The sequence below is a fragment of the Gossypium hirsutum genome, chromosome A08, assembly GCF_007990345.1.
Source record: "Gossypium hirsutum isolate 1008001.06 chromosome A08, Gossypium_hirsutum_v2.1, whole genome shotgun sequence".
In the NCBI taxonomy this organism is placed as follows: Eukaryota; Viridiplantae; Streptophyta; class Magnoliopsida; order Malvales; family Malvaceae; genus Gossypium; species Gossypium hirsutum.
The window spans coordinates 30,137,154-30,155,337 of NC_053431.1; the positions used below are offsets into that span (position 1 = coordinate 30,137,154).

General features: G+C 31.7%; 1 protein-coding gene across 1 annotated transcript; it reads right to left on the bottom strand.

Moving 5' to 3' along the window:
- Positions 1 to 390: 390 nt before the first annotated feature.
- LOC107953156 (hydroxyproline O-galactosyltransferase GALT3) lies at positions 391 to 1,545 on the bottom strand. The gene has a single exon (XM_016888395.2). The coding sequence runs from the start codon at positions 1,456 to 1,458 to the stop codon at positions 499 to 501; it is 960 nt and encodes a 319-aa protein (XP_016743884.1). The 5' UTR covers positions 1,459 to 1,545; the 3' UTR covers positions 391 to 498.
- Between the last annotated feature and the right edge of the window lie 16,639 nt (positions 1,546 to 18,184).

The following is an 18,184-nucleotide window of genomic DNA, read 5'->3' on the forward strand; positions in this document are numbered from 1 at the left end:
TATTTTCCTCGATAAACGTGAAATATGCCCTTTTCTCAAAAAGTTTTCAATTAAGCGATATTTTAACAAAGGATCGTATTTTAAAATCTCTTCAAAATTCTCAACTTTCGGCATTAAGACATTTATTAATCAATTAGGTACCAATCATGGACGTTACGAGGGTGCTAATCATTCCTCGTGTGTAACTGACTCCTAAACCCATTTTCTGAATTTTGTAGACCAAAACTCGTTGTTTTAGTAAATCAAAATATTTTATTAAAACAATCAAATTACGAGGTGATCCAATCACACCTAAAAAAAAAGGATTGGTGGCGACTCTATTTTCGTTTTTAAAATAAAAGTCGACCCCTTTTTTAAAAAAAATAGTTTCAACAAGTGGCATTAATTCAACCAAACCTCGATAGACTTTATTTGAACCTGAAGAATGAATGAACAAAATCAAAATTTTGTGTGTGGGTGGACTTAGAATCAGAGAAATGAAAGAATAATAAAGAAGTTCTAGGGTATGTGATATAATTTAGAAGGTTTCAAATTGGTGGTAACATTGAAATACTTCAAGGTATGAATCCACTTCTCCTGATTCTTCAACAAATGCACAGCGATGGTGTCGGGCCATAGGTCATGCGTGCACCTTGTGGGCGGCTCAGGATAATTGTACATTGACCACTTAGCGTTGAACCTGTTTTTAGCCCGATGCCCATCTCGTAGCCACTCTCCAAAAACCTTATCCTCCGGTCCTTCCAAATGATTTTTAGGAATCTCCGAGTCTCTAATCCACTCAGCTATGTCCCATGATACCAAATATCCCATCCCAGACATGTAATGAACAAAAGGGTCCATGCTGGGGCATGGGATTACGTACCCGTAATACAAGTCTTCTCTTGGTAATGGCCTTAGTGACTCCACCAACTTGTCTAACCTCAAGTATGTATCATCGTCTCCTTTCATCACGTAATGGTAAGGAGGGTAAGGCCTATCCGAGGAGTTAAATATCTCCGGCAAGCTCGAAAAGAATGTGTAAGTCTTGCCCTTGTTCATATTTTCTTTACAGTTGAGGATTATGATATCATCGTATCGCATTATCTCAAGTGCAACCAATACCTTCTGGTCTTCTTTTGTGAGGTTACAAAACACGAACTTCACGTCCACTTGTGCCCCCACCGGAGTCTGCGTACCATATATGAGACGAAGGAAATGGCGGCGATGGTACTGATCGGGAAGTGTGAGGATTCCGATCAAAATCCGAATGTTATCGGATGAGGAATTGGGTACAAGTGTGGACATTTCTGAAGATGAGTTGAGAGGCAGAGGGGCGTTGGAAAGAGCACATCTTCCAAGCTTAAACAAGCTCTCGAATCTGATTTCGTTGATGGAAGCTAATGCACAGAGGAAGAAGATGAAAGTGAGAGATGAGAGAATGAATCGCTTCCCTTCTGATGGTTTTGATGAAGGCTTCATATTGTAATTTGATATTATGGAGTTAATTGGCTTCTTTAGACAGGGTTTAAGAGAGAGAGGGGGTGCGAGATTCAATAAAGTGTTTTCTTTAGATACAACGGATGTAGTAGTTGTGAGTTTCGTGCTATTTGGACTAACAAATTTGACTTTTCATCCCCTTAATGGCCTAAGAACGTGATTGAGAGAAGAAAGCTTGAATATTTTCAGGAAAAAGGCATGGGAAGCATGAAATTTACCCTTCTTTCCTTTCGACTTATCTCACAATATTGAAAAACTGAAACCGAGTCTATTTGAAGTTACAATTGACACAAATAATCCTAATCTAATTTTAATTAGAGGATACTTTATAGGTTTTACAATGAATAACAACACAACAAATTATTATTAAATTAAATAAAAAATATGAACAACTTGTAAATAAATGCTAATAATTTTATTTAAACATTCATCGTAACAATTATAAATAAACATTAATAACTCTTAGATTTAAGATCTCAAGCTTTTAGGATTTATTTATAATTTAATTATGTTTAAATAAAGTTATTAATATTTATTTATAAGTTCTCCACTATTTTTTTATTTTATTTAATGATGAGGTGTTATATTATTATTTACCGATGGTACACTAAATTTATCTACTGGCACTGCATCAAATGATTTATAATTAAAATCCAAACAATGAAAACTGAAATTTCATGTATAACTTGATTGTGAGCATGGAATTTGTTTAATAAAGTTAAGGGTAATATTTTCATTTTTGTTAGAAGTTAGGAAAAAGAATTCCAGTATCCTGGATTTGAACAGCTGTGAAGGTTCAACTATGTGTGTCTTTAACCCACTAGAGAGAGGAATGAGTTACAAATCTAAATCAGGGGCGGGGCCAATGGGTACGCAAATCTAATGCTTTCTCTTATAGTATGTGTCGACTACATTATCAACCACTAAAAGTGTATTCAAATTTGTTACTCTATCACAATAAATATATAATAATAAATAAAGCAAAACAATGTACTTACCTGCATTGTATATGAGTCAAATTAAGAATAGAAAGTTCCTTAGGTGGATTTGAGCCTAACGTTAGCTACGCAATTTTTGTTGGAGTCCTGTATGTAGCCCAAGTTTTGGTAATTAGGTGGAAATGCAATTTGCAAGAACATGGCAAACATCGATCCTTTTCTTGCGCTTATACTCACCGACCCATCCAATGCTTGGATCTAAAAGAAAGTGCTATTGACCCTGGAAGCATGCTGCTCAATACACACAGTCCCGGTGAGAATCTTGATTTATAGTGATCCAAGATGAACGGGAAACTGCTTTAATTGTTCATACTATATAGTCTCGGTTTTTTTTTCTTTTTTATATAATTCCTAGGATAGATAGAATTTTTTTTGTCTTTAAATAAGAAAATAAATATACTTTAGTGCGCTCGAACTTACATTCTTCTACTCTAACAATAAAATTGACGCTAACCGAGTTAAGAGTTAATCAACAATCTCGATTAAAAATTAAAATAATAGCAAGATTAAATATTGTTTTGCACATTTAATTGCAATTATAATTTATCTATTTTGTTAGTATATTTTAACAAGATTAAAAAGATTTTTTTTTTACATATTTTCGGAATTATTGATGAAGATATTCAATCAATGAAAAATATAACTGATGAAAATATCGGTCAAAACAAGAATAAAATATTTTAAGGAGTTCTACTATAATTTACCTATCTTTAATTAGATACTGAGATCAAAAAGTTTATATGAAGATCTCTTTTGATCTCATGTCAAGGAGTAATTAGGGGTGAAGCTATGTAAGGAGTAAATGGGGGTGAGACTTGTTTACTGCTTTTAGTATGCTAATTAGGAAGCTCAATTTGTTCATTTACGAGTAACATTCATGTGTTTTTATGTTTGTAAACAAACTTACTTATTAGTTTGGTCTAGGGAAAATTTTAATTGGAGAGTTTAATTTAAATAATTGTATGGGAGGAGGCTGCAATAAAATGAGTAAATTAAGCTCAAATCACATCTTATACAATAGAATTATACAGATTCTACAGGTGTAGGATTTGGATTCAAATTGCGTAACCAATTTATGTTTTTCCTCTTTATATTTCTAACTAATTTCTTATCACGTGTGACACACGAATTAATTGTATGTAATAATTATAATATATTAAACTTATTTATATATTTTCACAAATAATATAAAATAATATATCCTAAATGCTGTATAAAATATTATATGTTTTTCAACCCATCGATTGGTTGAATCAATAAATCTTTTGATAAATCTCCATAATATTTTTTTGCTCTTTAAATTTTTTATTGAATTTAAATTGCTCATTGTACAATGTCTTGTGCATGTCAATCTCGCACTACAGTTGTTCGATTATTCTCTCATCAAATTCATTCTTCAAATCCATAGTGAATGGATTCCTTCCATGATCTTAATGTCAAAAAATTAGAGAATAAATAATGTTAAAACAAATGATGCAAAGTTATCATATCCATTCTTCAAATCTTTAAATGATTCCCTTTCATGATTTTAATATAAAAAATTGTAGAATAAATTATGTTAAAACAAATTATTTAAAATCACATTAAAAGATATTAAGTAAAAATGAAAAAATATTTAAAATAGGAAAATAAGGTTAAAAATACCTTACACTGTTAGTGGTTTAATTTATATTTTTTTGTTGTGTTTCATCATCTTTTGAATCTATTTATATGCTTTTATACATACATAAAATTGAAGGAAGACAGGTGCATCGATTTTATTTCATATAAATTATTCCTTAATTGTTGTGATTTTATTTCTCATTTTTACCTTAATTTTCGTAATCACTATTAAAGAATTTTTTTAATTACCTTTTACATTAACATTAAAAAGTAGATATGTTTCAATGTATTTATTGTTGCATATTGGCATTAATGTACTTAAAAATGAATCTTTAACTGCTTTCAAAGATAGAGGTAGCAAATAAAGTTTAATATGAAATGAATTGTTGACATTATAAGTAATAAACATATTCACGATCTATTATTATGATAATTAATCTGCTTAGTTATAAATTGTGTTAGTAGTAAATTACAATTCAAAATAGATTATTAGAGATTAATAATGCAAATATGAAAAAGTCTATAGAGGAGTTATTCAAAATGTTTAATGATTTGGTATTTGTAATTAATGTAATAATACATCATTAATAATAGAAAGAAAATCATATTTAAAACTTAATTCTAAAAATGAGGCCCACTTTAAATATAACTAACAAAAACTAAAAAAGAAGCATTTTTAAAATTCGTATAGAAAGAAGAAAAAAAAAGAAGGTAAAAAAAAGGACGGGTGATGTTTGATGGTGGTAGACTTAAAATTGGTTCCAACATTATCATGAAAATAGAAATTGTTGGGAATTGATTGTGATTAGAGGAGGGAGATCTTTGGAATAGAATTGGATGAGGAAGATGACTTTGTTTTTGCAGAAGGGGATATCACGAGGTCTTTTGTCAATGGCATTCCCTCGATTATTTTCTTTGATAAAGTTAATCAATTCTTAATCAAGGACGTGGCTAACATCATGGTGATTAATCTTTTAGGTCAAAACTTTGGGTATGTTGCGCTTCAAAACAAAGTGTATTCTCTTTGGAAGCCATCTAAGCCTTTTCAAATGATGGACATCGAGAACGACTATTTTTTGGCTAAGTTCCAAAATTCTGAGGATTTTGAGAGAGTTTTCTCCCAGGTTCCTTGGATCATCTACGGACAATACTTGACCATGCAATCATGGTCCATAGAATTTGATCCTGCACAACCGTTCCCTAGTGTGGTTATGTCGTGGATCCATTTCCCAGGGCTTTCGAGATACATGTAGAAATGAAAAATTTTATAGGAGATTGGAGAGACGGTGGGAAAAGTCACTAAGCTAGATTTCAATATTGATAACCGAGCTCAAGGCAAATTTGCGCGTATGGTGGTTGTAATGGCCAATTTTGCCCCAGATGAATAAAACAATAAAACCCAAAACAATAAGTAAAAATCTAAATATTTATTAACAGTCCACTTACAAATTTATAACCCCAAATAAAATGGCCAAATATCAAACCCAAATTACCTAAACCAATTCCTAACTAAAACCCATTACATATTAAACCAAACAACCCAAAATTTGAAGGCCCAAGTGGCCCAGAATGTTTAAACATTTAGAAACCCTAACCCTAGCCCCAACTTTCAGCCACTACTCCTCACCAGTAGGGCCACCACATGCGCCGCTTCGTCGCACGCCGCACGCCATCTCCTCCACGCGTCATATAATACCTGCAACAAAATCAAATGCAACAGCAGAGAGAGAGCACGCAAGCAACAGAGAAGTAAATAGCAAAAAACAAAAAAACAGAAACAAAGGGTTGTGATTTCGGCTATAAGAGCCACATCGATTTCTCTGTCGTTTTTTTATGAATATTAAGCAATCAAAAAGCAATACACAAGAGAAAAGGTTGATTTCTAGTTCCATATCTCGTTTTCCTTTCGTTCTTTTCTATTTTTCTATTTTTATTATCTTTTTATTTTTATTATAAATCTATTTTAAACAAAAAATAACTAAAGAAATAAAAAAACTCACCTAGGATCTCTCACGGTCGCGATGTCGGAGAGCCCTCCTTTTTGCTGAAATCGGGTCCAAAGAGGGGCCGAGAGCCTCTCCTATATGGCGTTTGCAGATCTCAGCAGCGTGGCCTTCAGGGGTGCTCCAAAATGGGGCTAAAGAAGCCCATTTTTTGAGACGTCGGCCACTGGCCATAGCAGCGGTAGGGCAGACCTCCGAAGGAGCCCAGCCGTCGAGGAGAAGAGGGGAGTGAGAGCATGTGAGGGTTTTGAAAATTAAAAGAAAAGGGTAAAGGGTAGAATGAAAAAAGGAAGGGAAAATTTGGCTTTTGGTAACATGTGAAACGGTGCCGTTTAGGGCCTGTTTCAGTGGCCCTAAAAAGGCACCGTATAAGGCTTAGACCCGTGCGACCCAACCCGATTTAAAGGGGATCTGCGTGTTTTTAAGGCCCAATTGGGCTATTTGTGATTTTGGTCCCTCCTTTTTGCAGCACCATTCGATTAGGCCCTATTTTATTCTTTTTGACTTTTAATTTTACCCTAAAATTTTCGCATCATTTCATTTTGGCCCTAGAACAAAATGTTGAGCATAAAGAGCCTGGGACATTTTCTCTTTCGATCCCTGTTCTTTTGCGCTCACTCAAATATAGTCCCTAGTAGCTTTTATTTTTTTTATAATTTATACCCTAAATTTTAATTCTATTTCAACCTAATGCTTGGTCTGTTTAATTGATTTATTTATTTATTTTTTCATTTTTTATTAAAAACTGTTATTATCATTCATTTTAAGTTTCTATATTATTTATTTCAAATCATTTTTTTACATATTATATATTTAAACTATTACTCATTTTGAATTCTACCTATATTATTTATTTCAAACTATTATACCTTATTTATTTTGAAATTATTTATATACTTTAAACTTTTATATATTATTTATTTTGGATTAGTCATATACATATATTTTTCTATTTAAATATTTTTTATATATTATTTATTTCAAATTTCTTTTTTCATATTATTTATTCTAAATATTTTTATACGTTATTTATGTTAAACCATTTTATATATTATCTATTTTAAGTTTTTATATGTCATTCTGTTATACTATTTTATATGTAAACTATTTTAAATTCTTTTATTATTTATTGTAAACCTTTTATCATTTCATATATTACTTATATTAAATTGTTTTATATATTTTTATATATTATTTACTTTAAATTTATTTTTCACATATTATTTATTTTTGACTTTCTATGTTTTCTTTTAAATTGTTATATATACTATTCATTTTAAGTTGTATTATTTTATTTTAAATTATTATGTGTATTAATTATTTTAGATTGTATTATACTATTCCCTTTAAATTGTTTTTTTATAGTATCTATTTTAAACTTATTTTTTATGTATTACTTATTTAAAATTGTCTCATTATTTATTTTAAATGTCTTTGTGTTATTTATTTCATTCATTTGATTATTATTGTTGGTATCTAAATAATATGTGTTGTGTGATTTTTTCTATTGTGTTTTTTAATTCGTTCATTCGTATTTTCATATTATTGTCATTCTCTTGTATAATATTGTATTCGTGTGGTATTATTCCATGTTCTATGTTATATCTTTGTTTTATCTAGTTTAAATCATATCGTACATTAAGCTCCAACGTTTTAATTCAATATAGATCGCTTCGTTTTATTCCAAACAAAATAAATGCACATTGTTAAATATTGTACTCACTATTATTAAAAAAAAAAGAAGAAGATAAATTTTCAAAACAAGGCACTATTTTGTGTTTTGGGAAATTCGAGAAATTCTACCCTAACTTACAGGGTTTTGATTTTCTCGTTAAGCCTAAATAGCCAAATATCTTTTAGATTTCAAAAAACACGAAGTTTCAATAAAATCAAAGGCAAACTCGTTCCCGAGAATTCAAACATTGCATCCTAACTTACGGGATGTGACATTTTGTTCCATCGGGATAAGTAGGCCCTTGATGTTCGTCTCACTTAATTCAAGCTTGTTTTTATTAACGTTCATAAAAAGGGATCGTATTTTAAAATTTCTTTTAAAATGTTTTCAACTTTTGACATTAAGACGTTAATTAATCAATTAGGTACCAATTTTGGGCGTGACAAGGGTGCTAATCCTTCCTCGCACGTAATTGACCCCCGAACTCGTTTTCTCAATTTCCGTAGACCAAAATCATTTGTTTTAATAAATCAAAATATTTTATTAAAACGACCAAATTTATAGGTGATCCGATCACACCTAAATAAAAAAGATTGGTGGCGACTCCATTTTTATTTTTTAAAAATAAGTCGACGCCCTTTATTCAAAAAAATGGTTTCTGACAGTGGTTTATGTTAATTTGGATAGGCCATTGCTATCTCAGGTACTAATTAATGGTGCAATTCAAAGAATCAAATATCAATACCTGCCTACAGTTTATTTGTCGTGTGGATGCTACAAGCATGTGAAGGAAATCTGTACAAAAAAAAAAGAACCTGGTCTGAGTATAGAGGGAGGTGTTATGGGTTCTTATGGTTTCTTATTATTTTCGGTTGGAGGAAGAAGAAAAGATAGTGGATGATACTTTTTCTTTATTTTAATTATAACATATAATTTAATTTAGTTATAAAATAATATAAAAATCAATTTAATCAAGTGCACTAACTGTCCAAGCTATCATATTATTGTCTAAATGCCATAATAAGCCTCCCACCTTTACTATTTAAGCCACTTAACTAATAAAAATCAATAATAATTAACTTCTACAATTGTTACGATTTAGTCCTTTTTCCTTAATTAACTATCAGATCATCAAAATTTCCGGACCAATCTGTAAATATTTAATAAAAATATTTATGAGCTCAATTTATGAAAACGAGGTTTCGATACATCATTTTCTAAAACTATTAACTTTCTATACGAACCAATCGTACTTTGACTAACTGATCAATTAATAAAATTTATCAAATCAAATTCAAAATAACATTATATTTAACTCATAAATATTAAATAATATTATTTACGGACTCACTCATTGGAGTTGTGGTCCCGAACTACTATTTCTGGCACCACTTAAAAACGAATTGTTACAACTCTCCCTCTAAGGAAATTTCATCCTCGAAATCTTTACTTGAAAATAGGTTTGAATACTGTGATCTCATTAAATTTTCCATTTCTCAAGTAGCTCTTTCTATACCATGTCGATTTCACAATATTTTCACTAATGGTACTCATTAGTTTCATAGTTCTTTTATTTCCAAAGCTAAAATTTTGACTGGTTCTTCTGAATATAACAAGTCAGGTTGTATTTCTATCTCGTCAAAAGTAATCACGTAAGAGAAATCTGATCTATATCATCGTAACATCGGAACGTAGAAAACTTAATGAATCTTTTTGAGCTCTAAAAGAAATTCTAGTCTGTAAGTCACCAAACTAATTCTCTTGATAATTTCATTTTGCCAAACAAATCTCAGACTAAGGTTTCCTTTTCTACTAAAATGTAATGCTTAGTCCCACGGGGAGACTTTTGGAAATACTCTATCACCAGTCTAAACTTTACATCTTTTCTTCTCCAATCCACAATCAATTTCTAACGATCTAAAACAGATTTTAAAACAATCTTAGATCCCGATAAAAAAATAAACAATGGCACATCGTACAAGTTGACAATCTTAACAACATATAGTTCAGTTAATTTTCTTAAGTGAGTAATCAATCATGACTGGAATAAATGAGTTGACTTCATCCACCTATCCACAATTACCCAGATTGAATCTTCTTTTCGGAGTTAATGGAAGTCCTAATACAAGTCCATCGTATCACGTTCCCATTTCCACTTAGGAATCATAATAAGCTATAGTAAACCTAACGAAACCTGATGCTCGAATTTTACTTGCGGACATACAAATATCTCGATACAAACTCAAATATTTCTCATTTCATTCCCGACTACTAGTAACTTTGTTTCAAGTCATTATACATTTTGTTGCCTCCAAAATATATTGAATAAATGTTGCTATAGCTTCCTGTAAAATTTCTCTTTTAAACTCAAAATTGTTCAGTACACAAATTCGATTTCGAAAATACAAACTATCATTACTACTAACACTAAAATCAACAATCTAATCATTCTGAATTTGCTCCCATTTAGATAACAAATTCAGATCATTTCTTTGAAAATCTCAAATTTTCTAAGAAAGTAAATTAACTTTCAGTTCAATAACAATAAAACCATTAAATTCTCAAATCAAATGAATATTCATAGCTTTTAGAGATTTCTAACTCAACAAATCTGTCATTATATCAAATTTTACTCGGATGATAATATTTCAATAACTCTAACCATCTATGTTGTCTCAAACTCAATTTTGAAACTTTTGTTAACATAGCTTTCAACTGTTCGAAACTCTACTGACATTCATTCAATAAACAAAACTAACATTTATCTACAACAACTTTGATCTGCCACAATTCGTTGTAGTAAATTAAGGTCTTTTTGACACCTAGTGAACTTATTTTCCTATGTTTTCATATGTTTTTATTTCGGTTTTGGTTTTTATTTGCTTAGGTTTAATTTCGGTAAAATAAGTATTTTTACATAGTTTTTAGTGTTTTGATGTCCTATAAGGCCAAATCGAGCCTTGGGAATGACTAATGGGTATTTGAGTGTGTAGGGCATCAATTTGAGCTTAAGTATGTAAGGAACAATGGTCGTGTCGCGACATCAACATTTGGCGTCACGACACTAAACTTCAAAACATCAAATGCTGAAAACAGGGTTGATGTCATGATGTTGTGGCATCATTGTGAAAAATTGTTGAGTGGTCGCGTGATCAGAATTTTAAAGCTGAAATTTGGTTATTAAATCAGAGGTATTTTAGGAATAAATTACCTTAATGTTTCCCTAACTTTTGCCTATATATACACTATTATAATCTTATCATGGAGGAGGTTGTTGATAGCTAGACAATTAAATAGTTTTATTTGCTTTTCTTTGTAATTTATCTATGTTCACTTAGTCAGTATTTTTCCTATTCCGATGTGAAGACTATTGCGAGCGGGGATTGCTCCAGCACCGTGCCTCAATTAATTATCAACGAGCAATTTCTTCATTTATATTTTATTCTTTTATTTATATTTTGTTTCTCTGAACAATGAACATTTGTACGAATATAAGAATAAATATTGTGCTTATTTCATATCTGACATGTTTTTGTTGTAGATATGATTTATTAATTAAGTAATTATTTATCTAAAATTGAATGTTTATTCAAGAATTCTAAGTATATTAGGGAGTGACGTCCCTAATAGAATATCAAGATAGGTGAGATTGAGAAGGTATCCTATCGAGTATAACTTGTGCCAAGCGGTGAGATCAAGAGAGTATATGTATGTTTAGGAAGAGGCTGAGAGGGTGACTTAGGTGGTAATCGGTAGTGAATATGTGACTGAGAAGGTATTCTTAGCTAATGGTGATAAATAACTCAATTGAGGGTAATTAGAAACTTAGTTGTCCTTCCCCAGGCCGAGTTAGGCTATGGTGACCAAAGATTTTTTGGCCCAAATTTTCGAGTTTATCTTGCTTAATTTGAATCAAATACATGCTTAATTAATTAAGAACCCCAAACTAAAATGGCATAATAACATTTTTTACCCTTAACATTTCTTTAAAACATCAAAACAGCTCTTTAATTTTTTTCTGCTTCTTTATTCGTCAAATTAGTCTATTTTCAATGAAAATACTAACGGAGCTGTTAAAATTTGGCTTGGCATCCACATGGGTATTTCTTAATACAATAAAATCATGTGTTTTTTATGTTTTAAATTTTTTTTTCTTTTTTTCCTTTTCTCTCTTTATTTTTCCTTATTTTTCTTTCTTTCTTTTTCTATCTTATTTTTTTCCTATTCTTCTTCTTCTTATTTTTTTTCCACAAAAACTCGTAGCACCCTATTTCACTGCCATCACTTCTCCGGCGTTGTTACCTATTCTTTTCTCTACAAAATGTGCACTCTTCCCTCCTTCCTCTTTTTTTTCTCTCTTTTCTCCTCTTTTCCCTTCAGTTCTAGCCCTAGCTTCTTGTTGTGTCGTCACTGCTTCACTCTGATGATGAAACACTGTCTAAAACCACCTAAAGTAGAGCCCTAAACCCCCTCTCTTCCTTTCTCTAAATGTGATCAGAAACAACCTAGAAAATAGGAAAAGAACAATAGAATGGAAAGAGGCAAGAGAATAAGAAAGAAAAGAACCAATAGTTGTTTTCTACTACATATTTCATGCCCTGTATTGCAGTCATATAACCTGGTTTATAGAGAAAATAAAGAAAAACGACAAAAAGGGAAGTTGTGACAATAGTAACAAAAATAACAAACTTATTTGGATAAAACGCCCTGTTTCATTTAAGTTCATAGAAATTACTCTTTTGCCACTAAAAATTTTAGCTCGTATCAAATACCCTTCGCTCTAAATGTTCCTTGTCCTCAAAGATTCATATTAGGAAAAACTTACTTCAATTGTTACAGGGACTCTCAGGTAGCATATTTAGGAAGCGAATTTTCCCACTCTACCAACACTTTCGTTATGGCCTCATTCCCACGTTTCACCATTCATCTGTCCAAAATCTTAACATGTTCCTTTGACTATACTCCATGTTCGTCAACTAAAGGAAGAGTGGCCTAAATATATGTTGTTCCCACATGTATTTTGAGGTGTGACACGTGAAAAACAGGATGAATTTTTGAACCTAGAGGTAGTTGCAATTTGTAGGCTACCCTTCCCACTCGACTTTCAACTAGGAATGGACCAAAAAACTTAGGAGCAAGTTTCTGATTTATCACTCTTCTTACTAAAAATTGTTGATAAGGTTGCAACTTTAAATGCACCCAATCTCCTACCTTGAAAATTCTCTATGTTTGGTGTTTATTAGCCTGTTGACGCATTCGGTCTTGGGCTCTTTTGAGATGAAATATCAACATTTTCCTGGTAGCTTCTTATTGCTGTAAACTTTAATCTACCTTGGCCACCATTGAAACACTAGCAAATAGGGTATGTGATAAGGTAAAATCAGGCTATATAAGGCCTAATATGGGGTGGTTTTAATGGAAGTATGAAAACTGGTGTTGTACCACCATTCAGCCAACAGAAGCCAACTATTCCAATCTTGAGGTCATTCTCCAGTCATACAACACAAATAACTCTCAAAGCATCAGTTTAACATCTCTATTTTTCCATCTGTCTCGAGATGGTAAGTGATGGAAAGATGAAGTTTGGTGCCCACTATGTGAAAAAGGTCCTGCCAAAAGTTGCTGACAAACATCTTGTCCCTGTCAAACACAATGGAATCGGGTAATCTATGCAACCTATAGACATGTTCCATGAATAGTTTAGCTATAGTAACAGCAGTGAAAGGATGAGCTAAGCTGATGGAATGTCCATATATTGTTAAGCGATCTACAACCACCAAAATCACATTCTTACTATTGGAACAAGGAAAACCTTTAATGAAGTCCATATAAATGGAAGACCATGCCTTCTCAGGTAAAGGCAAGGGTTATAGTAATCCTGAAGAGGCCACAGTTTTATACTTATTTTTTTAGCAAACCAAACATTCCCCTACCCATTTCTTAACATCTTTCGATAATCCCTTCCAGTATATATGGCTGTGCATCCTCTTTCTAGTTGCCTGGATCCCTGAATGACCCCCCAAAGCACTAGCATGGAAGTGTTGAAATAGCTCCTGCTTAAGATTACTCACATTCCCCCACTACAATTTTTCCTTTTCGTCGAAGGAATTTGCCATCCCATATATATTTTGGGTGTTCGTCTAGTTACTGTTGAACCTCAATACAGATTTTTTACACCTTTGGTTCAGCTTGATAGGAAGCTTGGACTTGTGTTAGCAGATGGGAGCTGATAGAACTACTAGTGACTTGTAAGAGTTGCCCTTCTTTTAAGGTTTGAATCCTGGATAAAGCATCTGCTACAACATTATTTAGACCCCCTCCTATAGACCATCTCATAGTCATAGCCCAGCATCTTTATGACCTACTTTTGTTGGAAGGGTGTTACAGCAACTTGCTCACCCAAAAACCTTAAACTCTGGTGATCGGTCTGAATTTTAAAGTGCATTCCTATTAAGTATGAGTTCCACTTCTATACTACTAACAAAGCAACCATCATCTCCTTATCATAGATTGATAAAGCTTGATGTCAAGCGCCCAAACCTTTACCAAAACAAGCAATCGGTGGACCTTGTTGTTGAAGAACAACCCCTATTCCAAACCCAGATGCATCCTTATCAACACAAATTTCAGTTGGATGTTGGGTAAAACTAGAACTGGAGCTGTACAAAGAGCCTTCTTCAATTGCTCAAAGGCAACCGTTGTAACAACCCGATTTAGACCCTAATCAAAATGGTGGTTTCATGACCACGAATCCGAGTCAGAAAAATATTTAAAAATTATTTTTTGTATTTATTTTGTGTGAATTTATATCTGTGAAATTTTCGCGATTTAATTTTGTCGTTTAGGTGTCTGATTAAATAAAAGGGCTTAATTGCGTAAAATAAAAATTTGGTGGTTAAAGGTGAAAGTGCTTAATTGTTGTTGTTTTTATTAGTGGAGGCATTTATAATGCAATTAAACCATTATTAATTTTGGTAGACGGCAATGGACATAAAATAAGTGACAATAAAATGTTTAAACAAAGGTTAAATTTGTAATTAAGTAAAATTATATCATAAGTTATAATATAACATAAAATAAAGCCATATTTGTGTTATATTATGTTATTGACCGAAACAAAAAGAAAAGAAAAAGAAATAGAGAAAGCTAGGTTCGGCCATCCTTTCAAGCTTGATTCAAGGTTCGTTCTTACTCAATTTTTGATAATTTTTACGTTCTTGAGATTGTTGCTTTGAGTACTACAAAACCCATCCTTGAATTTTTTATTTTGATGAATATTTTGAGTTATGCCATTTTTGAGAGCTTGTGATTTTTGTTGTTTGATGATGAAATATGGAAGATATATTTTAGATTAACATATTTTGTATTGGAGTTTTTGGTGATTTTGAGTAATTAGGACTAAATTGCAAAAATAATAATCTGAGGGACTAAAATGTGAAATAAATGAAATATATGGACTTGTATAAGTATGGGTAAAATTTAGCCCAACATGGGTATAGGGAAATTTTACATATTTTGTGTTTTGTGCAATAGGGACTAAATTGTAAAAATTATAAATGTTAGGGGTAAAATGGTAATTTGCCCACTTTTGTGTTTTTAGACCAAATTGAATGAAAATATATTTGAATGAGCTTAATTTGAATATGTTTAGATCAAGAACCAAAGAATTCGGATTTGGATCGAGGAAAAACGAAAGTCGTCGACTAGCTGCCCTGTTCCGTTTTACATCGTCCGAGGTAAGTTTATAAGCAAATAAATGTTGTTAATTTTGTATATATATAAGTTTTATATGCTGAACTGAATTTTAAGATTTTATACACCTAATGACCGAATGTGTATATGCTTGGAAATTAAGTTTACAAGTTTGATTTAACCAAGTTACGACGTCTGAAAGCCCCGTATGAATCTTAGGAATAGCTAGGATACATATGTCATGACATAGGATTCCGATATGTGATGTGCGAGTAAGACCATGGCATCGATATATGTGTGTGAGTAAGACCAAGTTTAACACGTTGGCATCGATATGTGATTCCGTTATATGTGTACGAGTAAGACCCTGTCTGGGACAGTGGCATCGATATGTGATTACATGTAAGACCACGTCTAGGGCATTGGCATTGTACGATATATGTGATAATCTGAGTATCCTACCCAATTCCGAATGGTTAACGGGTAATGATAAGTTGTGAGCTTACATGTAGAATGAGCTGAATGACCAGGTATGAATTAGGTTATTACCTACTTGTAATAAGGTAAGTAAGTACTTAATGGTTGTTACAAATGACTTATGAGGTAAATAAAGAATGTGTATGAATATGCAAGTGTGTTCGGCCTTGAAATGTATATTGTGAAAATCTTTGAGATGATACTTGAACATGTGTAATTTTGACCAGTAATTATTTGATATGTGGTACAAACATATGTATGATGTTAGTTTGAATTTGTGAGTAATTGTGAAGTATATTCGGTTATAAGTTAAGTGTAATTATGTGGTATAAATGTTTGACACATGAGTATATGTAAACAAGTGTTTAAAGGTTTAGTTTTATGCTTTGATAATATGGTTTTAATAGTGTATGGTACCTTGGTATAGACATATGTATATTCAGCTACATGAAAGGTATAAGAATAGAATATTAAAGTTTATTTCAAGAACATATGCTTACGAATGTGTATATATATATTCGAATAGATAATGGTACTATGGTTTTGAAATTTGAATGTTACCATGATAATAGATATAGTACATTCGTCCAAAAGTTATGTATAGTGACATCATATTTGTGACTTATGTACAAACTTATATAAGTGGTTATGTACAGTTTTAAGAATAAAATAAGAATAATTATGAAATGATCCATGAATACTAGTTTATGGGTCTAAGTATAACCGGTTAAATAAAGATATTGTGGCTTTGAGTTTTGAATAATATTTTGATGCTGATTGTATGTGTACTTGGCAAAATGAAAGTATATTTATTATATGAAATTATAAGTTTGAAATTTTAAACGTGATTATAATAATATGAATTGGTTTGGAAATTCAATTGATATTATTATTAAGTTATTTATCTGCTTACAGCTTACTAAGCTTTAAAAGCTAACTCTGTGTATTTTTCCTATGTTTATAGAGTCACGAAGACCTGCTCGGGTTGGAATTCATGGGAGATCGTATCAACTATCCAATTTTCGGTTTGGTAAATAAATGTTTTGAAGTCTTGGTAATGTGGCATGTATAAGCTAGTCTCGATTTGGTTTATTTGATTTGTATTTTTATAGCCATGCGAAAATGGCTTAATTTCTTTGCTTGAATCCGGTTATGTTTGATTATGGTTTAAGTTCATTTTAGTTATAATGTTATGTGCCATGGATGAGTGGTATATATATAGTATGTGTTTTGTGCGTTGAAGCTGGTTAATAACTTTGGATGTGGTATGAATGAATTGGTCATAAAATATACAAAGGTATGTTTGGTTGATTTGGATGTGGTTCATGTTAAGATAAAGTATGTATGTGAATTTGGGTTATTATGCTTAGTTGGAGATATTTTATTATGTTTTCCCTATGATTTGTGAGATTTGGGTCTTGGATATATTTACCAATAATTGGTTAATGACATGAATATTATAAATAGCTTTAAGTAAGCTTATTAAATGGAAAATAGATGTATTTGAGTGGTGGTTTGTTAATGATGACAATTATTGTAACACCCCATACCCGAGACCGTTGCCGGAATCGAATACGAGGTATTTACAGATTTATTTCATTGATTCTCACAGTCCATTTTAAAAAAAATTTCCAGACAAGCTGGCTAACTGCGTCACTATTACCTTAAAAATCATATCTTGAGTTTCAAAACTCGAAAACCAGTTTCGTAAATTTTACCTGAAACTAGACTCATATATCCATCTACAATTTTTTTTCTAGAATTTTTGGTCGAGCCAATTAGTACAGTTTATTAGTTAAAGTCTCCCCTATTTCAAGGTTCGAATGCTCTGACCTTCATGCATTACGACTTGGATATCTCCCTGTACAAGGCTTCAATACTGATGTCGTTTGTTTCTATAGAAACTAGAATCGAAAAGGAATCTATACATATATGGAATGGCTTCTAATTATCTCTGGTTAATTTATAATGAATTTCCAATCGGAACAGGGAATCCAGAAACCGTTCTGGCCCTGTTTCGCGAAAACTTAAATATCTCTTAACATACGACTCATATGATCGTTTCGTATCTTCCATATGAAAGTAGATTCATCAAGGTTAGATTACATAATTTATTCACTATTTAATTCCACTCCTACTATTTTCTAGTGATTTTTCAAATTTACATCACTGCTACTGTCAGCATCTGCCTTTAAGGTAGACTTTACCTATTTCATAGTTTCCATGATTCAACTAGCCCTTTAGCATATATAGCACAAAGT

Coding starts and splice junctions, on each gene's coding strand:
- LOC107953156 (XM_016888395.2), bottom strand. CDS start 1,458: ATGAAGCCTTCATCAAAACCATCAGAAGGGAAGCGATTCATTCTCTCA.